The sequence below is a fragment of the Microchirus variegatus genome (genome assembly GCF_963457635.1).
Source record: "Microchirus variegatus genome assembly, chromosome: 3".
NCBI classification, from domain to species: domain Eukaryota; kingdom Metazoa; phylum Chordata; class Actinopteri; order Pleuronectiformes; family Soleidae; genus Microchirus; species Microchirus variegatus.
In genome coordinates this window covers 18011516-18033466 of record NC_139804.1, presented here as the reverse complement: position 1 = coordinate 18033466, position 21951 = coordinate 18011516, and the positions used below count along the sequence as shown (strand labels likewise).

General features: G+C 39.9%; 1 protein-coding gene across 1 annotated transcript; it reads right to left on the bottom strand.

Moving 5' to 3' along the window:
* Positions 1 to 1894: 1894 nt before the first annotated feature.
* Positions 1895 to 20593, bottom strand: LOC310924687 (A disintegrin and metalloproteinase with thrombospondin motifs 8-like). The gene is made up of 9 exons (XM_083886487.1): positions 19717 to 20593; positions 17261 to 17500; positions 13337 to 13469; positions 12005 to 12172; positions 10852 to 11144; positions 7786 to 7972; positions 7274 to 7437; positions 6683 to 6858; positions 1895 to 4487 (listed from the first exon to the last, which is right to left on the bottom strand). The coding sequence occupies exons 1-9, from the start codon at positions 20455 to 20457 to the stop codon at positions 3743 to 3745; spliced, it is 2847 nt and encodes a 948-aa protein (XP_083742613.1). The 5' UTR covers positions 20458 to 20593; the 3' UTR covers positions 1895 to 3742.
* Positions 20594 to 21951: the final 1358 nt, after the last annotated feature.

The following is a 21951-nucleotide window of genomic DNA, read 5'->3' as shown; positions in this document are numbered from 1 at the left end:
TGCAAGAACAAATATTTTTAAGGAGTCTGACTGTACAGATGTAACAGATGTGTGTGTGTGCAAGCTTGTGCAAGTGACAGAGAATGAGACAGAGGAAAAAGAGATGAGGTGCTAGAGTGAATCAAAAGTCTGCTCATGTTACAACATGAAAAACAAGTTTTGACCATTTGACTAAATAAAACATATGGAGATCAGTGTTATTATTGTGGCAGTAGTGGACGATAATATAGTGCAAAAAAAACATGAAACCACCGTGGATCAGATGATGTCAGCTGAAGAGGCTGGCACCAATTTGTCCTAAATACGGATTGCTAATTATCTATCTCAGGAATGTGGCCACATGCATCTTCAAATCAGCTCCTCATTCATTCACTTTCAACCACTTCATCCTCTGACACAAAAAGAAAGGTGTGGCTCACCCTGGACAGGTCAACATTCCATCATAGGGCCAAAACACCTACACCTCCAGGCAGTACAGGCAGTAAGGTGTAGATATCCACTTCAAATTGTTTTTAACTTACTAACTGAAGAACATATTGCTGTGAGGCAATACTATTAGCCATTGTATTACCATGTGTAACTCAAAGGCCTGTCAAACTACTTCCAAATGTGGTTTCTGTGATCAGATCAGAGGATGCATTCAGGATGTATTGATAGTGTTTCCTGTAATTTACACAGTCTGCATGTGATCGGATCACTCAAGATGAATGGTATTATAAGGTCTGAAAAGGGTCAATTAAGAGCTCAAACAATTACTATATGAATCAATTATTAATCGATTACTAAATTAGTAAACTATTTTGATAACTGATTAATCCGTTGGAACAATATTTTTGATTGTTTTAGCTTCTTAAATGTGAATATGTTCTGGTTTCTTTGCTCCATATAACAAAGTAATCATTAAAAGTGAATCATTTTGGTTTATGACCAAACGATTACTTACTTTAATCGAGAAAATACGCCACAGATTAATCGATTATGAAAATAATCGTTAGTTGCAGCTCTAGGTCAATGCCAAATACATTCATGAATCAGTTTCCTGTTTCCTCACAGTATCAGGTGTTAAGTGCACACTGAATGCCAGACTTCTAAAAAACATAGCAGTCATTTCTATAGACTGATAGGCTATGCAAGAAAGAAATAGTGTAATGTGCTGTACTTTATAAATAAAGTGTTAAACCAAACCAAATTCTGCAATGATTTCATGACTTCTCTGGTATTTGTGGTCCGTTATGATTTTCACATTTACCTAGCCCAGACAGCTGTGAATGGAATAAGACCAACATTAAAAATAGGACATTAAGTTACTTCTGTTGCCTGTTAAACTGAGGTTCCTCCCTAACTGCATCAGCTACTGAGACATGGTTTCTCTCTTTATTTCAGCTGTCTGTGGAGAGAAACCATTCCAGTGTGGGAGGATTTTTGTTTTCCAGAACATCTTAAGGGCTTTCACTTTGCAAAATGAGCCATAATATCTGCCTCGCCCAGCTGTTAAACGCCATCAACTCACTGAGAAGAATTCCATTACTCTGGCTTTCAATGGTAAGTTTGAAACAACACTGTGGACAACTTCAATATCCATGAGGGATTTATAGGTGATTAAGAAGAATGACTTCTGATAGTGGCACAATTAAACCTGGCTTTTGTGCACAATAGAGGGTTCTCTCCACTGTTTTCATAGCAGATGTGTGGTTGCCTTTTGGTTGCCATGGGCGATAATGATCAGTATAAGACAACAACATTTTTGACATAAATGTGTTTATTTGACCATTTGTATGACAAAAATCTCAGCAGCAGTTGCCATTTCAATTACATGTCCATGGTAAAAACTTTACAAAAATAAATAGCTTAAAAAGGAAGCTGTAATAATAATACAATAAGTATGGTCCTTCACTGAAGGGATATAGGCCTAATACTTCATCAGTTTTATAACATACTGTAAATTAACAACAGGAATGAAAATAAATCAAATGTACAAATCAGAGTCTGAATACAACTGTGAGTGGTTGCATAGGATGTTTTAACACATGAAAATGAAAAAGAATAAAATCAATGGTAATTTTTATATACATGATAGATAATGAGCTAATAACTTAGTAATAACACCTCCAAAGAAATATTTGTTGCATTGCAAACTGTTAGTACCATTGTTCCTTTGCATTAACAACTGCTTTGTAACACAAGGTATAGGGAAAGGTGGAAAAGTCCAAGCTAGAGTTTTCAGATAGAATGACATCTTCTTTTACATCATATTTTGGATGTGCAGAAAAGATATGGAATCAAACGGGAGGCCATTCTCTCAACTATTGCCGCATTTCCACAGACTTTTGTTTAGTTTCCGTAATAGCGTTTCATGTACTGACTCCGCCCCCTTGTGTTGAAAGCACTGGAAAGCATGTCAGATGGAAAGAGTCACCACTGCAGCCAAAAGAAGAGAATTTGGTGTATTGTTTTTTTCACGTTGTGGTTTTGTGAAATATCTATGTATCTGTATTGCTATAAGATTTGTGGCTAAAGTGCATTGTTTATATTACCATCATCTTTATATCCATTGATTTCTACAATTACATGAATGTGTGCTGTGTTAATGTTATTATATATTGCACACTGTCTGAACAAGTTTATATTTTTAAACTACAGCTTGACTAACAATATCATACAACTGAATTCAACTTAAAAGCCAGATGGATTATTTTTATGCTAATTTCCTGTGACACGAGACGCCCATATGTTTTTTTGAGGGGGGTACGTAAAAAACAACCTTCTGCCACAAGACGTAAGCCTAAAAACAAAGTGCATACAGTTTACCGAAATCAACTGCAAACATTATAAAGTCCAGATTAAAATATTACTTGAGGGGAGGAGTTACAAAACACTTCAGACATCATGGAGGTTGCCATTGGAATGAATACACTTCTGGCTGACTCGCTGACAGACAGAGCTACGTGGAAACCAGACGTATACCTCAGTCATATGGACATACCTCAGAAACAGCTTAAGTCTCGATCAAAGCTTTATAAGGGAGTGAGTGCGTTAGAGGACGGCTGGAGGTATGAACAATTTGCTGGTGTTTAACAGCAAATGTCATGCCCGAAATGACCCCTAACATACAAAGACTGAAACAAATTTGCAGATTTGACAAAACCGCTCCCAAGAAGTTTGATTCTATTTAAAGCAGGACTATAAAACTTCTCATTCTCGAAAAAAACACATACACACACACATACACACACACACAGCACCTTCATCTATATACACGCACCACATGAGGTAGATTTCCATTGTTTCAATAGTGGTTGTCAAATATCAAAAAAGAGAATAAAGGCAAAAATTCAGGTAAAAGCTTTTGATGCGACTTGATGCAACCAGTTGGTAACATGGACAGATTATGGGACAATGGGCCCCTGGGCACAGGCCTTGCATCACTTTGCGGCCATTTTGTGTGTCTTTGTAGTATTTTGTATACTCTCATATTTGTCTAGCTTTTGTTTCTTATAGTCTCTCTGTAATCATTTTAATTTTCTTCAGATTTTGTGTCTAAGTAGTCATTTTTCATGTCTTGTTGTCTTTGTTGATCTCTTCGGAGCTGGTCTATAAATCTTTTGTGGTCATTTTGTGTCTTTTGGTAGTCATCATGTCCCCTGCTCCCTAGGCCTGTGCCTGGCATGTGTTGTTCAGTAATCCATCCGTGGTTGGTAAGTGCAGTCAAACCAATATGGGAAAGTTCATTGTATGATGTTATTCATAGGCACTCCTGGCTGAGACACTGTACGGAGACTGGCTCTGGGACTTTGCTCGGGTCGCACTTCTCTGGATCAGTAGTCATCCCTGTGTAGTCTATGCAGAAGATACTGCGGCGACGCTCCCCCTGGCCACAAGTTCGTGAGCATGTGGACCAAGGTCCCAACTGCCATATGGGACACGGCAAGTCACCGCAAGGTCTGATATCTACAGGTTTCAGATCTTTGTCACACTGACTGGAGAAAAAGCCTGCACTGTCCCGGCATTCAACATTCCTCCTGGACCACCCAAAACCACAGCTCTTGGAGCACTCGGACCACTCCCCCAACACCCACTCAGGTACACTCAAGGGATGGATCATATGCAAAGATAGTGACGAGCCCTTCTTCTCTTTGGATTTATCGAAACTCACATCTCGAGGAATGAAAAAGGTATATTTGACCTTCGGTGGGTTGGCATCACCTGCAGTGGCCAGAATTTGAATGGTGATGGCCTCTTTCAGTTGCCTGAAGCTTTGGATCCTTTCAAGTGTGGTGGAGGAGCCACTGTACTTTAGCACAGCACCCAGCACAGGGATGTCCTGCTCCACTGTGGATACAGAAAAGTTCCCATTGAGGATGAAACCACCATCCTCTTTCTTTATAGCCAGGTAGTTCCCATCATGTTTGATTCCTCTGTTGCTCCGCTGTTTGACATCAATATTAGTAGCACCAATGGGAATTGTGACAATGTCACTGTATCCATAGCTGGAAAAAAGAAGAACTGGTTTTAGATAATTTGCCATTTCAATCAAGAGACATGTATTTGCTTTAAAAGGGACAGTATTTGGCATTATGGCATTATTAATAAATATTCTGAAATAACCTTTCAGCATATTGTAAACCAAATGGTCTGTGATATAACAACACTTCTGCACCTCTTCTGAGTTTTATTTACAGCCCATAAAGGGAGAGTTTGACCAATCTCAGAGTTTTTCAAAGAGAGACTGACTGATCTTCTATAACTACTCTGCATGCAGGTCTCTGCAGTAGAATGATTGCTATTCCAGCAAGTGACTGGAAGTACTACCCCCCCCCCCATTGGGATGCTAGAGTGACCCCCCTACATCTGTTTTTATGCTAAGTGGTAAACATCATTGGCCAGGATTGAACCACTAAGGCTTTCAGAAATGGAGGATTTGCTTCTGGCATGTCCAAAATCTGTTAGAACTCATCTAATGAGGAGCTCACAACAGACATCAGTGACCACAAAACCTCAGCAATTTAAAGCTGTAGTTTATAAGCCAGCCAGCGTAGAGCCTTCCCAACTGTCTTGTGATTGGCTAGTACCCGGAAGTGACATAATCAGCACACCCGCTCTCTGAAGCACAGCTCCCCCTTCTGGAACGGTGGATGCACTGCTACTCATTATCAAAACATTGTTTTAACAGTGTTTAAAAATAGCTTCTTCACGACTCCCCACCGCCGTCCCTTTTATGACGTTGACCCGGAGTCGGACCCAGAGTCAGAAGACACTGTCGCTCGTGAAACACCTCCACAACGGACGTTCTACTTCTGCGGTTCAATGTACGCAACCGGATGTACCCAGACTAGTGCCCAGGGCAGGACGATCTGCTGTTCAGGAGAACTGCTGTTTACGTAACCGGACCAGGTTTTTTCAGAGATCTCGCTGAGGCCGAGATTACAATAAAACACAGCGTTCTCAGCAATGGCTGAACTGTTTGTTTTGAAACTTGAGGGCTTCATAAACAAGGTAGCGTTAATTGGAACTTCCGGTCAAGGTGCGCTTTAAATTTAAAATAAATCTGGAAGGACTTCAAAATCATATTTTAAATCACAATTATGATTTTAGCTTCTTACAAACATGATCATTCAATATTAAAAATGCGTGCTCCACCAACAGCAATAAAAGATTCCTCAACTGCCCGACTACATGCTTATGGTTTTTGACTTTTATATCCTTTCAACTTATTGTACTTTAACTTTTAACTTTCTTTATTTTACCATTTGGTATCTGTTGTGCAGCACTTTGGTAACTTTGGCCCTAACTTTGGCCCTATCACTGTGGGTGCGTGCGTGCGTGTGTGTGAATACACTTTAAGAAGCTTTAAGGAGCTGGAAAATGTGTCGTAAAAAACAAGTTCAGTTTAGGGGGTCAGACTCTTGCCTTTGCAGCAAGGGCCTTTCTAAATGGAGTTTGCATTGTTCTCCCGTGTGTATGGCTTTTCTCCAGGTTCACCTGTTTCCTCCCACGGTCCAAAAATATGCAATATGGGATTAGGTAAATTGGTCACTCTAAATTGACTGGCAGTGTGAGAGTGTGACTGATGGTTGTTTGTCTCTATGTGGCCCTGTGATGGACTGGCGAACTGTCCAGAGTGTACCCCGTCTATAGCCCTATGTTAGCTGAGATTGGAACAGCACCCACTGCAACAGTCCTGTGGAGGATAAAGTGGTAGAAAATGGATGGATGGGCTTAAGCTTGGGTGTCTGTTGTGTAACCAACCTGAACATTTAACAGCATCACTTATCCTTGCTTTGTTTGGTGTTATTTGCTAAAAGCACCCAGACTACAGAGACCTCTGCCAAGGCTACATGGTTTCCCACAGTGTCCTATATTGCTCAAAGACATACAGACGCAGCCTTCTGATCTCAACTGCGAGGTTACAGGACACATGGCTGCTACTGTCATTCTGTCTGTTCCTCCACTCCATAAGTGTGTACTCATGGAGTTTTATTTCTGCTGAAATAACCAGCAAAGTGTCAAAGCAATGTTTTTGACTGTGCATACGTCTCAACCCACCCAACCACTGCTGCCTAAAAGAGCAAAATAATGTTCCTGAGCGCATGCCTCCTTGACAGAGGTGACACTTTTATTTTGAAATTCTGCCACTAAATGCATTTTGTAATTCACAGAATATGAACTTTACTGTATCACTTACGTTGCTTTGTTGTATGAGCCAGTTATCTTTCTACAAGTGAGCCCACTCCCTCCACACACTCCACACTTATCCACTCTCTTGTTGGATCCAATCACCTGGTCGCAGCCTGCTTTCACACACTGGCCTTGGACACACACTGAGGTGGTATCAGGGCCACAGGTCGTCCCATCAATCACCTGCAGACATTTGACAGTTATGGATCTAAATCACATTAAAGTGAATGTACATTTTTCTTTTTCAACACTGATCATTTGCAGGCTGTAGTTGATTTTTCATTTTAAGATGGTCAGAGCTTTCAAGCAGTCAGTAACAGTGGATGAAGGGTAATGATCAACCTTATGATGGATGGAGGTTATAATCAGCTACAATTATATGAAGACCTTAAGGTTCTTCTCAAAGTTCTGGAGTTAATGTTTCTGTCAAAGCTACTGTTGTACTGTGTTCTGATTATTCAAACCAAATATGCACTGTATGTTGGCTATATATATATATATACACACATATACACACATATATATATATACATATGTGTGTGTGTATTATGTATCATGTTTATGAATAGGCTGTGACCTTGAGTGCATGATACTGTACCTTGTTTTCAAACACCTTAAATTCACTGCTGCCTCTGGCCCTGCAGAACAGTTTACATCTATCTCTGGGAGAAACGCCAGCATACTTTGGTATCCACTGCATCATTTTCCCATTGAATTCCACGCTGTTGTACTGCTCACACTGCTCCTCTCTGAAACTCTTACCTATGATAAAAGACAGATATACTGTAGTTTAACATATGTATTGCTACTGAAAAAATTAAAACATTTTTAAAAAAATGACGCCGTATTTACAGTGTAGTAATAGCCTTTCAGAACCAAATGACTTATTTTGTCATTGTTCCTGTACTGAACTATTACATTCTGAATTTATTAATTCATGAATTTATGTATCACTTGAGCTATTCTTGTTTATTACTTTCTATAATGTAATTATTTTTCTTTTAATTCAAAAGAGTACATTTTAATTCATAAATGTAGTTTTTTTGATTTAAGATCGAAACATCAGACATCAGCAACCTCAAGCATCAGAGCATAAAACCTGATTCTCACCATCACTGTCGTCACAGGACTGCGTGTTGCAGGACTGATACTTGACCCTCTGTCCTTCGCAGTACTTCCCTCCGTTCTGTGGTATCGGGTCAGTACACTCCCTATAGGAGAACTCTACCCCTCCTCCACATGTTCTGGAGCACTGCTGCCACGGTCCCCACAAGCTCCAGCCGCCGTCCACAACCACCTGCGGTAAAACACAAGCAGGAAGAGAGAGGAGGGGAAAAAGAGCTGTCAGAGCTGTTTTTGGTCAGAGCTCCGTGCCAAAGGCAATCTCAGCTGCACAGTCCAAACCACAGTCTGGGCTTCTAGGTTTGAGGCCGCACAGTGAGTTGGCGTGCCGCGACTCCAGCCCAAATCTGTGTTGAAGTTCGGCACGTGCCTGCTGTCTGCCTCTGCCCACGCTCCTGCCACATGCGTCACTCACTGCTATAGTGGAACCTGCCATGCTGCAGCTTGAAGAGGTCACACTGAAAGTGTGTGATACGTTGAGGGTGTCCTGTTCAGACATTTTAATGACTTTGAACCAACAAAGTTCCCAGATCAAGCTAAAATGAAACACTGATGTACAATGTTTTTTTTTTTTACAGAAATATTAAAAAGGAGGCAGTTGGTTTCAACCTCCCCCCATTCCAGCTATTCTGTAATTCTCCGTCTCATGTCTAAACTAAAACAAGGCATTTATTCAAAAGGGTTTGGTAATGATTATCATTTGCATGTTAGCCTGAAACTTGTCTAAATCATAATATTTTGAGGCGAGATTTTGATCTGATTTTGTACTACTCACATCCCACTAACTTCTTCAGCAAAAAGGTTTTGCCCAGTTGTTAAGGAAGTTGTGGAAGTTCAAATTTTCTTTTTTTTCCTGGCATATGCAGGACATCTCTTTGCTGGCTAAACATATTAAGCCTGAAAGTTTAGTCATGACCCTCAAGGCCCCTTTTTGATCCATATTTCACAATCTCAGCTGTTTTTTAAGATCAAAATTACTCCAAGGGCCAAGAAATTGTGATTTTGTTGAGGAAGAAATGACACAATTCTACCCACTGACAATGAGCTAACTGAGTTTATAAGTGTGTAAAAGCTGCTGTCAGTAAAATAGTTCTGTTAAAATCGCTGTATAGCTCTTTATTATGTGACAAATGTCACTGATCTTGAGTGTTTTGCTCAATCCAATTTTTCATTTTGAGCCCTTACCCTTGTTCCAAAGGTACGAGGTGTATTGGTTAAAATCTAGCTCTACAATATAGGACATGAACATTCATGAACGCCATCAAGAATGTCATCAAGAACGCAGATGTGACATGTTTTGGTTGCGATGCAACATGTCATTGTAAAAAAAACAGTAAAACTGTTGTAATATCGCTATTGTGGATTTTTGGAATTATTGTGTGCTTGTCCGTAGTAAAGTGGATACATGTGGACCAGTTTATGATACATAAACATTGCAAACAAGTTCTGTTGTGGTTAGTGTTGCTACACAACCTGCTAATCATTGTTATGACTTTATGACTGTAATGATTAGTTTCCTTGGATTTGGTTAATTTTGGAAACAATGAACCCCCTCCCACCCAACTTAACCCGTACAATTCATCTTGCCCCATGACCACGACAAGAATCAGGACAAGCGTCGCCTACAAGTTAATGTGCAAATGGAGGGATAGGGCTAAGTGGTATGTGCAAGTGGAATTTGGCCAAAGTTAGTAAAAAACAAAAACAAAACATTACAGACAGCAGCTCTGATATTGAACGTGTCGAACATAAAACATTTTTGAAATGCGATGTGGTAGGAGACGGTGTCCGTTTGAGTTAAATTTGTTTTTATACGTCAGTTTCAGAGTAAATGAGCTGTGCACCTCAAGGGAAGTGACTCATCCACAGTTACAGGAAGATCACAGCAGTGAGCAAGTGCAAGCAAAGCACACATCGCCAGCATGCAAGCACAGTGTGACAAGGTGTATGTTCGGATCACGTTACACTCTGAAGGTTAAAGTGAAGCGGTCATAACGTACAAAAGTTTCCGACAGCTGACGGTCACTCTGAAATAGCAGAGTGAAATTTGCTGATGTGGTTTATGGGGTCACAATTTCTTCAGTTTCTCATTAAACAATTGATGCCATGTGACAATAAATGATTTCCTGCTGTCTTTTCTGTGTATAAATACTGAACAGAGTGTATCAAGTGTTACTGCCCATTTGATACAAAAGTACAACATTCTGCCATAGTCATGGTGCATGGAAATACCATCAGGGGAATTAAAAATAGGGAATTATTTTTTTTACAAAATAATTTAACTTTGAGAGATACACTAAAGAGGCCTTTCCTTCATTTGAATGAAGCTTGTGTTGGTGCTGCTTGTGCAGTGTCAGCTCAGGCCAAAATGTGGACTCAATTTTTGTTATTTTAATGTCAAACAGCAAAACTGCTGTATTGCCAAGTCAGGTACGAGTCAGGTATTTAAGTGTTATGTCAACTGTCAGCAAAATCCTTTAGTTTAAATTATTTGAGCATTAAATACTTCTTTTGTGACAACTATCACTGATCAAGAGCAGTGTTTGTATAAGAGGATCCATCCATACACATTACAACTTTCAAAGTTCATAATATAAATCATGACAAGAGCAAATTTGTGCAGTACATTTCGTACTATTTTTACTGTCATTTCGAGAACACCTTATATTATTATTATTATTATTATTATTATTATTATTATTATTATGAATCAATAAAACCAGACATTTCCAATAGAAATGTAGTTAATAAATTATTTATTTGAAATATAAATATAAACAAATCTGCTCAATTATCAGCCTGACCAAATAATCAATCAACTTCAACACAAGCCACCATAATACTAGTTATGTCATACCAAACCAACCAAAGCTGCAGCAGTTAAACAAAAGGATGAGCAATGAAACATTTCAGAATGAACAAATTAAACTTTTGATTTATAAAAAGACGAGCATGTTTTTCATTCCCTCAGTTGTTACATAATCTCAGTTTGAGGCCAGCAAATGAAAAACAGAGATTTTTTTTTTCCCCTCCAATTAAAAGAATCTGTCTTACCAGTGGCTGCAGCACCTCTTGGGTCGATATGCATGCTCCTCGGAGACAGGTCTGGTTGAAGCTACAGGGGGTGCCGTCAGCCCAGGGCAAGCTGCCGTTCTTGGTGGTACACTGTGAGGTGCCGTCCTCCTGGCACCAAAGCTGGCTGCAGACGTCACTGTCCGAGGTGTTGGGACAGTGGATGAATTCCTCTCCAAATATCTGCTGGCATTGTTGGTCCAGACTGTACTTGATGCCTGGCAGCTCACTTGGTAAAGGCATGGTACTCTCTGGAACGTCCAGCAGGCAGTCTCCTGTGATTACAATACAGAGCAATGCTGTATGAGACCGATTAGTTTGCGGTTTGTGGAGATTACAGAGCTGACAATGGTTCCACTGTGGCAAGGGTAAAATGTGTTGCTCTTTTCTGTGTGACATGACAACAGTGGGAAAATATTCCTGGCAATTTGTGCCCTGTTAAAATAAGCAATTGAATTTTAACTAATGCAGTGCACTTTTATAGGCAGCATCGTGCTCTCTGTCTCTCCTAGTGAATCTGGACATTTGACAGCTATTCTAAATCTGATTTTATCCATTTCTTCTCTAACAATTCTTCATAACATTCAATAAGCTTTGGTCTGGAGCTGTCGATGACACTCAGAGTTCGGAATTTACATTCCCAGCCATATGAGTTGTCGTTGGAGATATTTTCCAACTGATAAAGAGCTTATTTTGCCGACACCAGCTGTTGCTTTTGGCTAACGAGGTGCAGAACAGGGAGAAGTCCATAGTATGACTCAGTGGGAAAGAAGGTTCACTGATGGGTCTAGCAAGGATACAAACAATACGTGATGAGGTGGTGGTGGTGGGGGTGGTGGCAACGACAGGGAAAAAGAGAGTGAGAGGAGGAGGAGAATGTGGGAAGAGAAAATGTGGATTTTTTAGGATGAGATCAACTATCTATATAAGTTATAGCCCATAATTTGAAGGCAGTGACATAGTTAAAGCATGAGCAGAAGAACAGTGCATTTTAATCTTCTCTGAATGAGCCCTAATAATAGGGCCACGGCACTGTGAAAGATGTCTACGTTGGCAGCAGGTCTCTGTGGGGCGGCACAGTTTCACTCTGTCATTTTTCTGACATGCCGTAGTGATGACATTAAACATTTCTTACCATATCCATTGTCAAAGAACTCGGTGATGGAGAGAGCACTGCAAGGAGACCAGGGCACCGTCATATTGAGGCTGACAAACAGCGGAGCCATCAGGTAATGTCCTCCCAGGTCTCCAAACTGCCTCTTACAGTTTTTAGAGTCATCATGGGACATACTCAGCACATGACCTGCAGCAGGAGAGGACACAGGGATACAAAATGTTACAGTTGTATCTTCACAATAGATCGGAATGACTGAGGATATGGAGATTAATCGGTTAGAATAGTCAGAATATTAAGCTGCATACTGTATACGTCGTACAATGTTGACCTATCCCAGAATAAAGATGCCCATGTGTCAATTGCAGTAGTTTCTTTGATTGTGTTTCCTGTCCGTTAGTCCTATATCATACTGTGAGATGTTCAAAGTCATTTTCATGGTCTTACTTCCAAAGATAGCGTGTGAAAGCGAGTAGAGAGTAAATATAAGACACTCCAACCACTCAACATACGGTCATACCATGCTATACTATTCAGGATGTGTTATTGGCATCTCACCATCTGCATGTCATTCGTGATGCATTGGCCAAGTTTATTAGATCCATGTCACACAGTGTGATTTAGAAAGACGTCTCACAGTCAGAAGAAGAAGGTCTGCATTACTTTTTTTCTTTTTGGAAGTTTATTGCAGAAGAAGGCTGGAACGTGATTGTTTTTTTATTAACCTTTTTATTGCTTTGTCGTGTTAAGAATGCTGTATCACTGATCAAGTGAGGTTTACCTGTGTACCCAAGTTCACAAGCAAGGTTTAATATAAAACTTGTGTGTGTTCAACCATATTTACCTTTTTTTCTATTTTTTCCTTTTTACTCATCAATTCTAAATCATCCATTCATCGATCCATCTTCAAACCAAACTCCATAGAGGTTAAATGCCTCTCGTATCTCTGGGTTTGAATTTGCACACGAGCTAGAAGTTCATCCAGTCACCCGTTTTCAGTTAGATTTATAGGTTTACAGCCTTTAACATTGTTTATTTTATTCTTCTATAAAAATGTATTTCACATAAATTTTACTTGTTTTATAATTGTTACCAATTGGGCTTGTTATTAAGGTTGCCTTTGTGTTGTATTTGTCTGATTAGGCTTTTAGGCTTTTATTGCTGTGTGTGTGATTATTGGTTTTCGCCCTCTTTTTTGTTGAGTAACTGAAAACGTATAAATCTGACTTGGACTTGCTTGTTTATGCTTTTATTGCTGTGCTTGTGATTATTGTTTTTGTCTGTTTTGTTGGTGAATAACTGAAGACTTATAAATCCTGCAACCCACACGTCAAGGTTCAGCCAACCTCTTACCAAGCTCATGTGCAGCTGTGAAGGCAGCCTGCAGGCCGTTGTCCTCAATAACGGAGCAGCTTCTCTTGGGATCACACATAGTCCCGACATCGGCCACACCCAGTGTGTCGCAGCTCTTTTGTCCGCAGATGTCCTGAAAACAGAGCATCGGGGTCATGATAACTCTGCCATTAAGTACTGATAGTTCAAACCCAATGCAGTTCCAAAATAATTGCAATTTTAAGTACAGAAAAAGTTTTTAATTTTGAAATGTGTGCATTAATGCAACATACTGTATATGATTGCCATTGGTTGAAAAAAGGACTGTGAAATTTTTCTGCATGGTTAAAAAATAAAGATGGGGTGCACTATTATGAATGCTGAATATTTTTTTTCCCAAACTGCAACTCAAAATAGTGCAAATGTCTATAAATAAAGACATATGCTTTCTACTACACTGCATTTCCCACTGATTTAAAGAAAATAATATTAAACATGGCTGCAATTATTTCTCAGTTTAAAAAAATAAAATAAAAATTAAAACAAGCTCTCTATTTTTCAGCTTCTTAAATGTGAATCATTTCTAGTTTATTTGCTCCATATAACAAATACATTTATTCTATTACAATAATAATAGTAATAATAATGTAGCCTTTGGTAAAGATTGACCATAACGCAAAATATTATTGAATTTAAATGCCTATTTTGTATCCAATGAAAGAAGTCATATGTATGTATGTGCTGTATATGTTTGAGCTATATACCATAATCATAGCAGCGATATTTACAAGTTCCCAGCCAGTGGTAGGCAGCATATATTATTTGATAGTGCTTGGTAAACAGAGTCTAAAGCTGAGGAGTAGGCTAAGTTACGACTGAGGTGAAGGTAAAAGACTGGCTCAGGTGACGGGAAAAGGGGGGGGTCTGGACTTCCCTTTTCTCCTGAAGTGGCACAGTCGTGACACACACAGCCAGACATTAATCCCTGAGTGCCATGAGAGTAATGGTACTTCACTAATCAGGAATGATATGACGTACCATGCACAATCAGCCTGCGTCACCGTAAAACAAGTGCTGCACAGAGTGATCTCAGCACTGCTGCCAAACAGCTTTAATGTCAAGAGACACCAACATATTCCACAAAATAAAAAAAAAGTTGAAAATATTTGAAAAGGCTCCAATTTTACAATTTCAGGCAAATCAGTTCAGATTGCATGCACAATCACTGTATTGGTAACCAAGTTACCAATCATTTATCTGTTAAGCTACCATCAAATGATGTGTAAGAATAATAGAGTGAAGAAAATACTTGAAATACTACAATGATTTGACCTCATGGAACCAGTATTTGCTTAAGAGCAGCTGGCAAAATATACAAAGAATCATAGACATGAATCTGTGAAATTATAAATATAGTAAGGCTTTGGGCAGCCCTGGGGGACTGGTATATTAATTACATAGGATGATGTACCTTCGTTCTATATTTACTGTGTGGTCAGTTTTTACAATTTTTAGCTAAACAAATAAAAACATGTTGCTCAATGTTTCCATCATTAAACACAGCTAATAAATATCTGCAGCATAATGAGCTGAGCTGTGATGAGGAAATAAAAGTGAAGCATGTGGTATATGAGAAAACTTTCACTTTTCAAGACGATGCCTGGCTGTGTAGGACGGATATGGACATGTCCAGTCTTTAGCTCAGCCCAGAAAAGCCACAAGGCAAAGCTCTCTGTGATTCACAACACATCTGGACCTGGATCAGCAGCTGAATGAAGCTCAGTGAGTGTTTGTACATCATGTTCCACAACAGCATCTGCTGCTCATATATGTATCTAAATGTTCTCTATGGGTCAAATACGAGCAACGGTATCCATTCACCATTCACAGTCATTACTGCACCAAACAGGTTAAAATATGCAGCTTGCTCCGTGCATCTGTTTAATCTGGGCTATGAATTAATTAAAGGGTTAACTATACATTTTGGACAAGGCACTGACTGACAAAAATAAAATCATACAGTTAAAAAAAAAAAAAATTGCCATTACAAGCAGCAGATGGTAGATTGTGAGTTACATAACAGCCAGTACTAGCAGCTGCCTTGTCTTATTCCTGTGGAGAACATGGCATACATTTTCAACACTAACTTCGCCAACATTTCAAGTAGCTTTATGTCGTGGTTGACTTGTGGGGACACTAAACTTAACTCATCCACGAGGAACCATCCGCCCTCAAAAGCATATCTCCGCAGAAATGGAAAAACAAACACAAACCAAGTTTGTGTGAATGATGGTTTCCCCAACCCTGTGCTGTTTCAACAACCCCAACGCAAGTCAGCAAAAGCCCATATGTTCTATTCATCATTTTCCCTGATCCTGAGTCAAATTCGCATGCTAGCGTCTTTCGGTAGGCCCATAAATGGCAAGCCAATATACCAGGGCACTCACCTACAAAAAAATAAATCACAGAGAAGTTTGTCACCTAATGTATTGGCTGCTAACACCTTGTCAGCAGCCACATACCAGATGAATAAAGGCAACCAAATAAAGCAGAACAAGCCAATCCCAGCTCAAGTCCTCAGGACATGTGAATGCTTTATCTTGTGATACTTCCATAAAGCCATCTCCTCTGTCCATCCATAACTTACCCCAAAGAAAAAAAAACGTTATCTTGTTTTATCCCCTTTTTTCTTACTTATACATGTTGCTGGAACAGTAATCACCCCAAGGCAAGGACTTTTCATTTTCAGATGGGACCCCCCACATCTGCACTTCTGTTAATATACAACACTCATGTTTCAACAAATTGTTGTGTGGTCGAGTGTGATGCCTCTGAAACCACAGAATGTACCGCAGCTGGTCTGAGACAGAGTTCCACTAGGGCTTCATTCATGACTCATCCTTAGAGAGTTGTTGCTTTTTGAACAGTGAGAAAACTGGACCAGACTATCGTGGGTAAATGGACTTTTAAACAGTCACACTATATTTCATGCACTTCAAACCCATGTTCTGAATAGAAGCATGACTATGATAATTCCTCATAGTTGCCGTCACTCCAACAACTTGTAATCAATTTCAAATGTCGTAATACTGCATTTTTTCCCCCCATTTTCGCGCTGCCATTTGAGCCCATATTTCTCCAACAGTTAATGTTTCAAACGTCAGACCTATTTTACTGCTGGAGCAGAAAAATTAGATGGTGGATACCTGAAACTAAGTCAGTCAGGATCCACTAAGTTGGGTTCAGGTAAGGTTTGATTGGTTTTCTCTCCGTCTCAATTACTTAAAGATAGAATAAAGCTTTACTCTGAAACAAACATCGGTTGAGAATGCTTCCGATGACCTGAAAAATATTAGTTTTTAGTAGTTTAAAGGTTCTGCTACCACTGTAAGCGAAGATGAATATTTGGGATGGTCTTTATTTTTTATTTTATGAGCAACTTGTCCGATATTGCGCATTTACACTTCATCTATTGTCATGTAAGATTTAAGATTCATATGTGCAGAGTACAATTCAAACTGTTTGTTGAAAACAAAATGTGGTGTTCTCCAGGGATCACTTCTTGGACCACTGATACTTTAGACTTGAATATCGAGCAAAATTAAGCTTTTTTTCCCCAAAAAATTTCAAATATGCACTCTTCACATTTTGCTGTTGAAGTTTGCGCAGCTGTTGTGAAGATGGTTTAGTTGTTAGCACGTGAAATGATCTCATCATTAAACTGTGATACAGTCAGCGAAAGTCAATTTTTACTTTCAATGACTTACAATAAACCAACAGAATAACTCATCGGCAAAACAAATGAATGAACCTTTTTCTAAGATCAAATGCTTCCATATTATACGTCTATATATTCTATTCTTCTTGTCTTCATAGCAAAGACTTTGAAACCCATTCTACATTGTTGTATGAAGAGATTAAACCACTTCTGTGTGTTTCCCTCACCTCTCTAGTGAAGAGCATGGCGGTGTCATAGTGCTCTGGGTGTCTCTGGCTTGGTGGATTGAAGATTTGCTGCCAGGAGCAAAAATTCCTGAGAGCCACACCTCCGTTGCTTGAGACCTCAGGGCCGACCTCCTCGTCCTCCACTACCAACATCTTGACGACCACCATGTTAACTGAGTTCTTAATGCTGGGGTGCTTGTACAGCTGGGCTGCCATGGACATCAGGGTCAGAATGTAGTACTACAGAGAGAAGAGGCAGAAGAGGACATCTAAAAATAAAACTTGAACTTTCATGAACGTGAACCTTCATCCACAAGATATTTAAAGAGCTTAAACAGTGGGACACAGTGGAGCATAAACAAAAGAGTTAAAGCTAAATGGGTAAATAAAGCTTTTATGTCTACATAGGTTCTCCAACTCATTTGGAAGGAAAGGGTAAGGTGAGGGATTTCATGAATGATGAATACATCTTGCCAAGTTGTACACACTGTACCTTTAAAATAAACTTTTAACATTCATAAAGAACTATGACCAAGATGTACCGGGTGGGACTTTTCATGCTATCAAATTAACCATGCAATTTCCCTCTGCCAGACAGATTAAATTGAATTATTCAAAACATATTTTGGACTGAGAATAAAGTGGTAGAAACTGGATGGATGGACATCTTGGACATTTAACAGATGTGCAATTTGATGGCCAAACGATTTGCGATAAAGTACAATGAGCAAATAGAGTGGGATTATCAATTGTTCTCTATCACACACGTCACCTTGTATCAAATGCAAACAAGAACTATATATGCATGGCTTGATTTGGTTTGCATGCATTTTTTTTTCTTTTTTATAAAAATATTCCCCCTTTTATAAGTGTGACTATTTTACAACATTTAACCCCCCAACTAAAAATCAAGATAACCCAGACTAGTATTCAAACAACAAGAATACCTCCATTTCTAATGCAGAGGCATTTTTGTCTCCAAGAATGGAAATTTTACTCAGAAAGTTATGGCACTGGCACTTAAAGCATGGAGTTGTACTTTATATCCCTGCTGCTGCTGGAGAAGCACAGTTAACCATCTGCTGCCTATATTTCGTCCACTCATAATGTAGAGTACACTCCACCAGGACGGCAAATGAGTTATCTAAATCTAATACTAATACCCATGCTGGTTTAAAAACTGACTCAAGCTGCATCAGGCAAATCTATGTTGTTCTATGTTTGTACGAGCACAAACTACTTCATGTGTCTGCACTGTCCAGACAGACTGATACAACAGCATGGCAGGTGATCAAAACAGTCAGCAGCACAGACGTATTTCAAGCACAGTATGTCAACATTTTCTAACCTATCCGACCAGCAATGATATATACAGCTTTTGGGTTTGTCATTGGTATAAGATTGTATTTTACCCTTTCTTACCCTGTATTTTAAACGTTCATGAAAGAAGGATTATTTAGTAGTCTGCTGTCTTTTTCCAAGTGACTTTTTACATTTTGCCTCCAAAATTGTGGGGGCATCTCTTTTTGTTGGTAGCTTGTAATTGAGTTGAGCAATGGAGTGAATGGAAAAGTCATGGGATGATATTGTCTGATTGTATGGTTTTGTGCCTGTGATGCACATAGTGTTGGTTATTTCTTACCGGGGTCTAAAAATCACTATCCCCACACCTGCTTATTCAGATACAATGTAAATGGAAGATGAATTTGTGTGATTTGTAATTTAAAAAAAACACAATGAGCCAAATATTTCACCACAATTTGTAAACACTTGGTGCCTGGTTGCCTGGGACTTACTGTGGTGCACGGCTAAGTGTTTGGAAGCCTAGGAGCTTTTTAAGTAGAAACAGACTAGAATTTGGCTGGTCATGGATCATGGATTGTCCTACTTTTTGTTAAAATAAATAAATGCCTTTGGTTAGCTCTGGCTCAGACCAGGACTGATCTTAAGGAAGACTGCTTAAAAGGATATTTCATAATTATCTCTGATTTAAAATACAGGAAGTTTTAAATAAATGTGGCTTAAAACGGCACATTTAACCAATTTATAATATTAAGATAGAGTAGAACAGATGTTGTAAGCCTTGCGAATCCTCTCTGGATGATGCTGGAGATCTGCAGCCAAATCATGACAAAGTCGTGAGGAATGTTGTGCAGCATTGCTTGAATTTCTGTTGCCTGACCTCAGCCTGTGGAAAACAGGGAGCCACCGATTTCCTCCCAAACTCCCTCATTGCCTTGACTTTTTTATGAAGCAGCACAGGAAAAACAAACCCCTGCCTGCCTCTGTGTTTCCTATAGGCTGTAAAACTTGACTGATGTGGAAAGAAAGAACAACTTGTGACGTCTTTGGGAGTTTGTTTATGGGAGAGTCTAAATTGCTATGTTATACTGGGGTTTGTTTATGTTCCTATCAACTATGTGTGCGCAGGAAATAGTGAGTTCATGGTGTCTGACCTTTATTTCATCTCCATAGAAGTGGGTCATGGTTGAGTCAGCTACCACCAGGGTCTCTATGAACCGTGGCGCGGAAACAAAGCGTCTCCGGCGAGGTTCCCCGTGTGCGTCACTGTCGCTATGCGTAAAACTTTCCCCGTCGCCCTGCTCCACTCGGCTCTCAAGCGCCGCGTGATCAAACAGGAGGGAAGCCCCGTGGCTTTTGGCGAGTGTCCTCCTCTTTATGACATGCAGCTGCTCGGCAGAGTCTGGTCCCAAGCTACCGCTGAGTTTGGGCTCAATTAAATACTCTTTCCCCTTGGTGATGAAGGAGCCGAAGATGCCAGAGCACAAACTGACAGCCACCACCGAGTTCCGATCGTGGTCCACGTTCCCAGAGTAGAAGCAGCTCCTCAGGTGTCCTTCGCTGTCCTGTGTCTGGCTCATGAACACCTGAGGATCTGACCCCAGCCCAGCTTTGGCACCTGCGGCGCTGCGTAAAACGCCAGCATCTCTGGCTTTGATCCGCTGGACGGTGAAAGACGGAGCCATGAAGCTGGTGTCCGGTACAAGATTTAGAGTCAGGTCCTTGCCAAAGACGCTGAGGACAAACCTTGGCTGCTCCTCGCTTCTTTTCCGAAAGCGGCCACTCGTTCTTGCTTTTATCCGAAGAGGTAAAACATCCTCTGATTCAAATGGAGTGGACAGTGCCGCGTTCATTACGCACATGGATAAAAAGACAAAACGCACAGAGGAACGCATCTTCAGACAATGAAACAGTTGTCCGAAGTTGTAAAAAAATATATTATAATAACGATAATAATAATAATAATAAAGACCTGATTACAGTGTGTGTCCTTTATCTGTTGTTAGTGGCACACCTTCTCCAAATGAGAGATTATCTTCTCAATGTCAGAGATCTCCAGCGCTGTGAAACAGTCTCAGTCAGAATATGTCTGCTATTTTATTTCAGTCTGTCTGTTTCTACTTCCTAAAGCAAACTGAGTCTTGTTGTGCCGCTCAGCAGCACCGCTGCAGTCTGGAAGCATCGGTGGTATTTATACTTTCTGCTCTTCCTTCGACGTGTGGGGGTTTATTTTTGATATTCTGGAAAATCTCCTCCCACTCGCACTTCAGGAGAAACTCCACGGACAAAACGGGTCCAATGAGAATAGGCCGACACTCCCCCTCTTCCTTCCTTCCTTCCTTCCGAGACAGCCTGACACCCGCGCTCCTATTATTAACCCACTGCAGCGGCGGGACATCAATACCGTGCGCATAGCTGAACGTTCGCTACTCCAGTTATTTAGAGTGAGTGGCAGGCGCGCACACACACATACGCACAGTTTTATACTCGCATAAATAGTCTCACAGATGTTTCACTGGGTGCGCTTCAGCGGTATAAATTAAAATATTTAATCACATTAGTACAGCTATACATCATTTTCTTAGAAGTGATTAAGTGGATATACTTATTTGCGAGAGGAACATCTGGTTTTTCCCACGTAAACGTTTAAAGGAGAAATGTCTCAAATACCGTTTTTATTTATTTAAATATTTTTATTATTGTTATGTTTTGGTTCACTTGATTGTTAATATAGATTTGGCACATTCAGGGTTCCAGTATTGTCGTCATATTGCTATAGTTGCTTCTGCTGGACCAACACACTGAGCTCATGTTCCTCCAGACACAACGCAAGTTACATCATCAGACCGTGTGCCAGGAGGAGGAAGATGAAGTGTGCTCCAGTGTTTGAGAAGGGGGCGTCTGCAGAAGCGCTCAGAGTCAGAGAAATGATCCTGGTGGCGCAGTTTAGTAGATTCACCGACAGATGGCGCCACAGTATAACAAGCGCCGACGCACCACAGGATCTCAAGCGCAAACAGGTGTCGCTGTTTGCCTGGCTTTAAGTTTGCATTTTCCCTTTAAAATGTGCAGAGGGAAAACGCTTGTTTACATGTCACTGGTGAAGCTCCTGTTAGAGATGTTTTAAATGTCATGTTTTAGGAAAATAAAGTGGAAAGTAAATTCACCCACAACTGGGAAATGTACAGTGTTGCAGCAGAGAGCAAAAAAGTAACAAATGAACATGAATTATGAACATCTAGAAACGTAAATGCATGTACAAATGATAAATAAATTAAATGGACAGTAACCACAAGTTAACAGTGTAGCAAAATATAACATTTCATTGAGTTTACGCAATAAATTTCATGGTGGTTAACCTTAAACAAATGTTCATCTCCTGCCTTCAA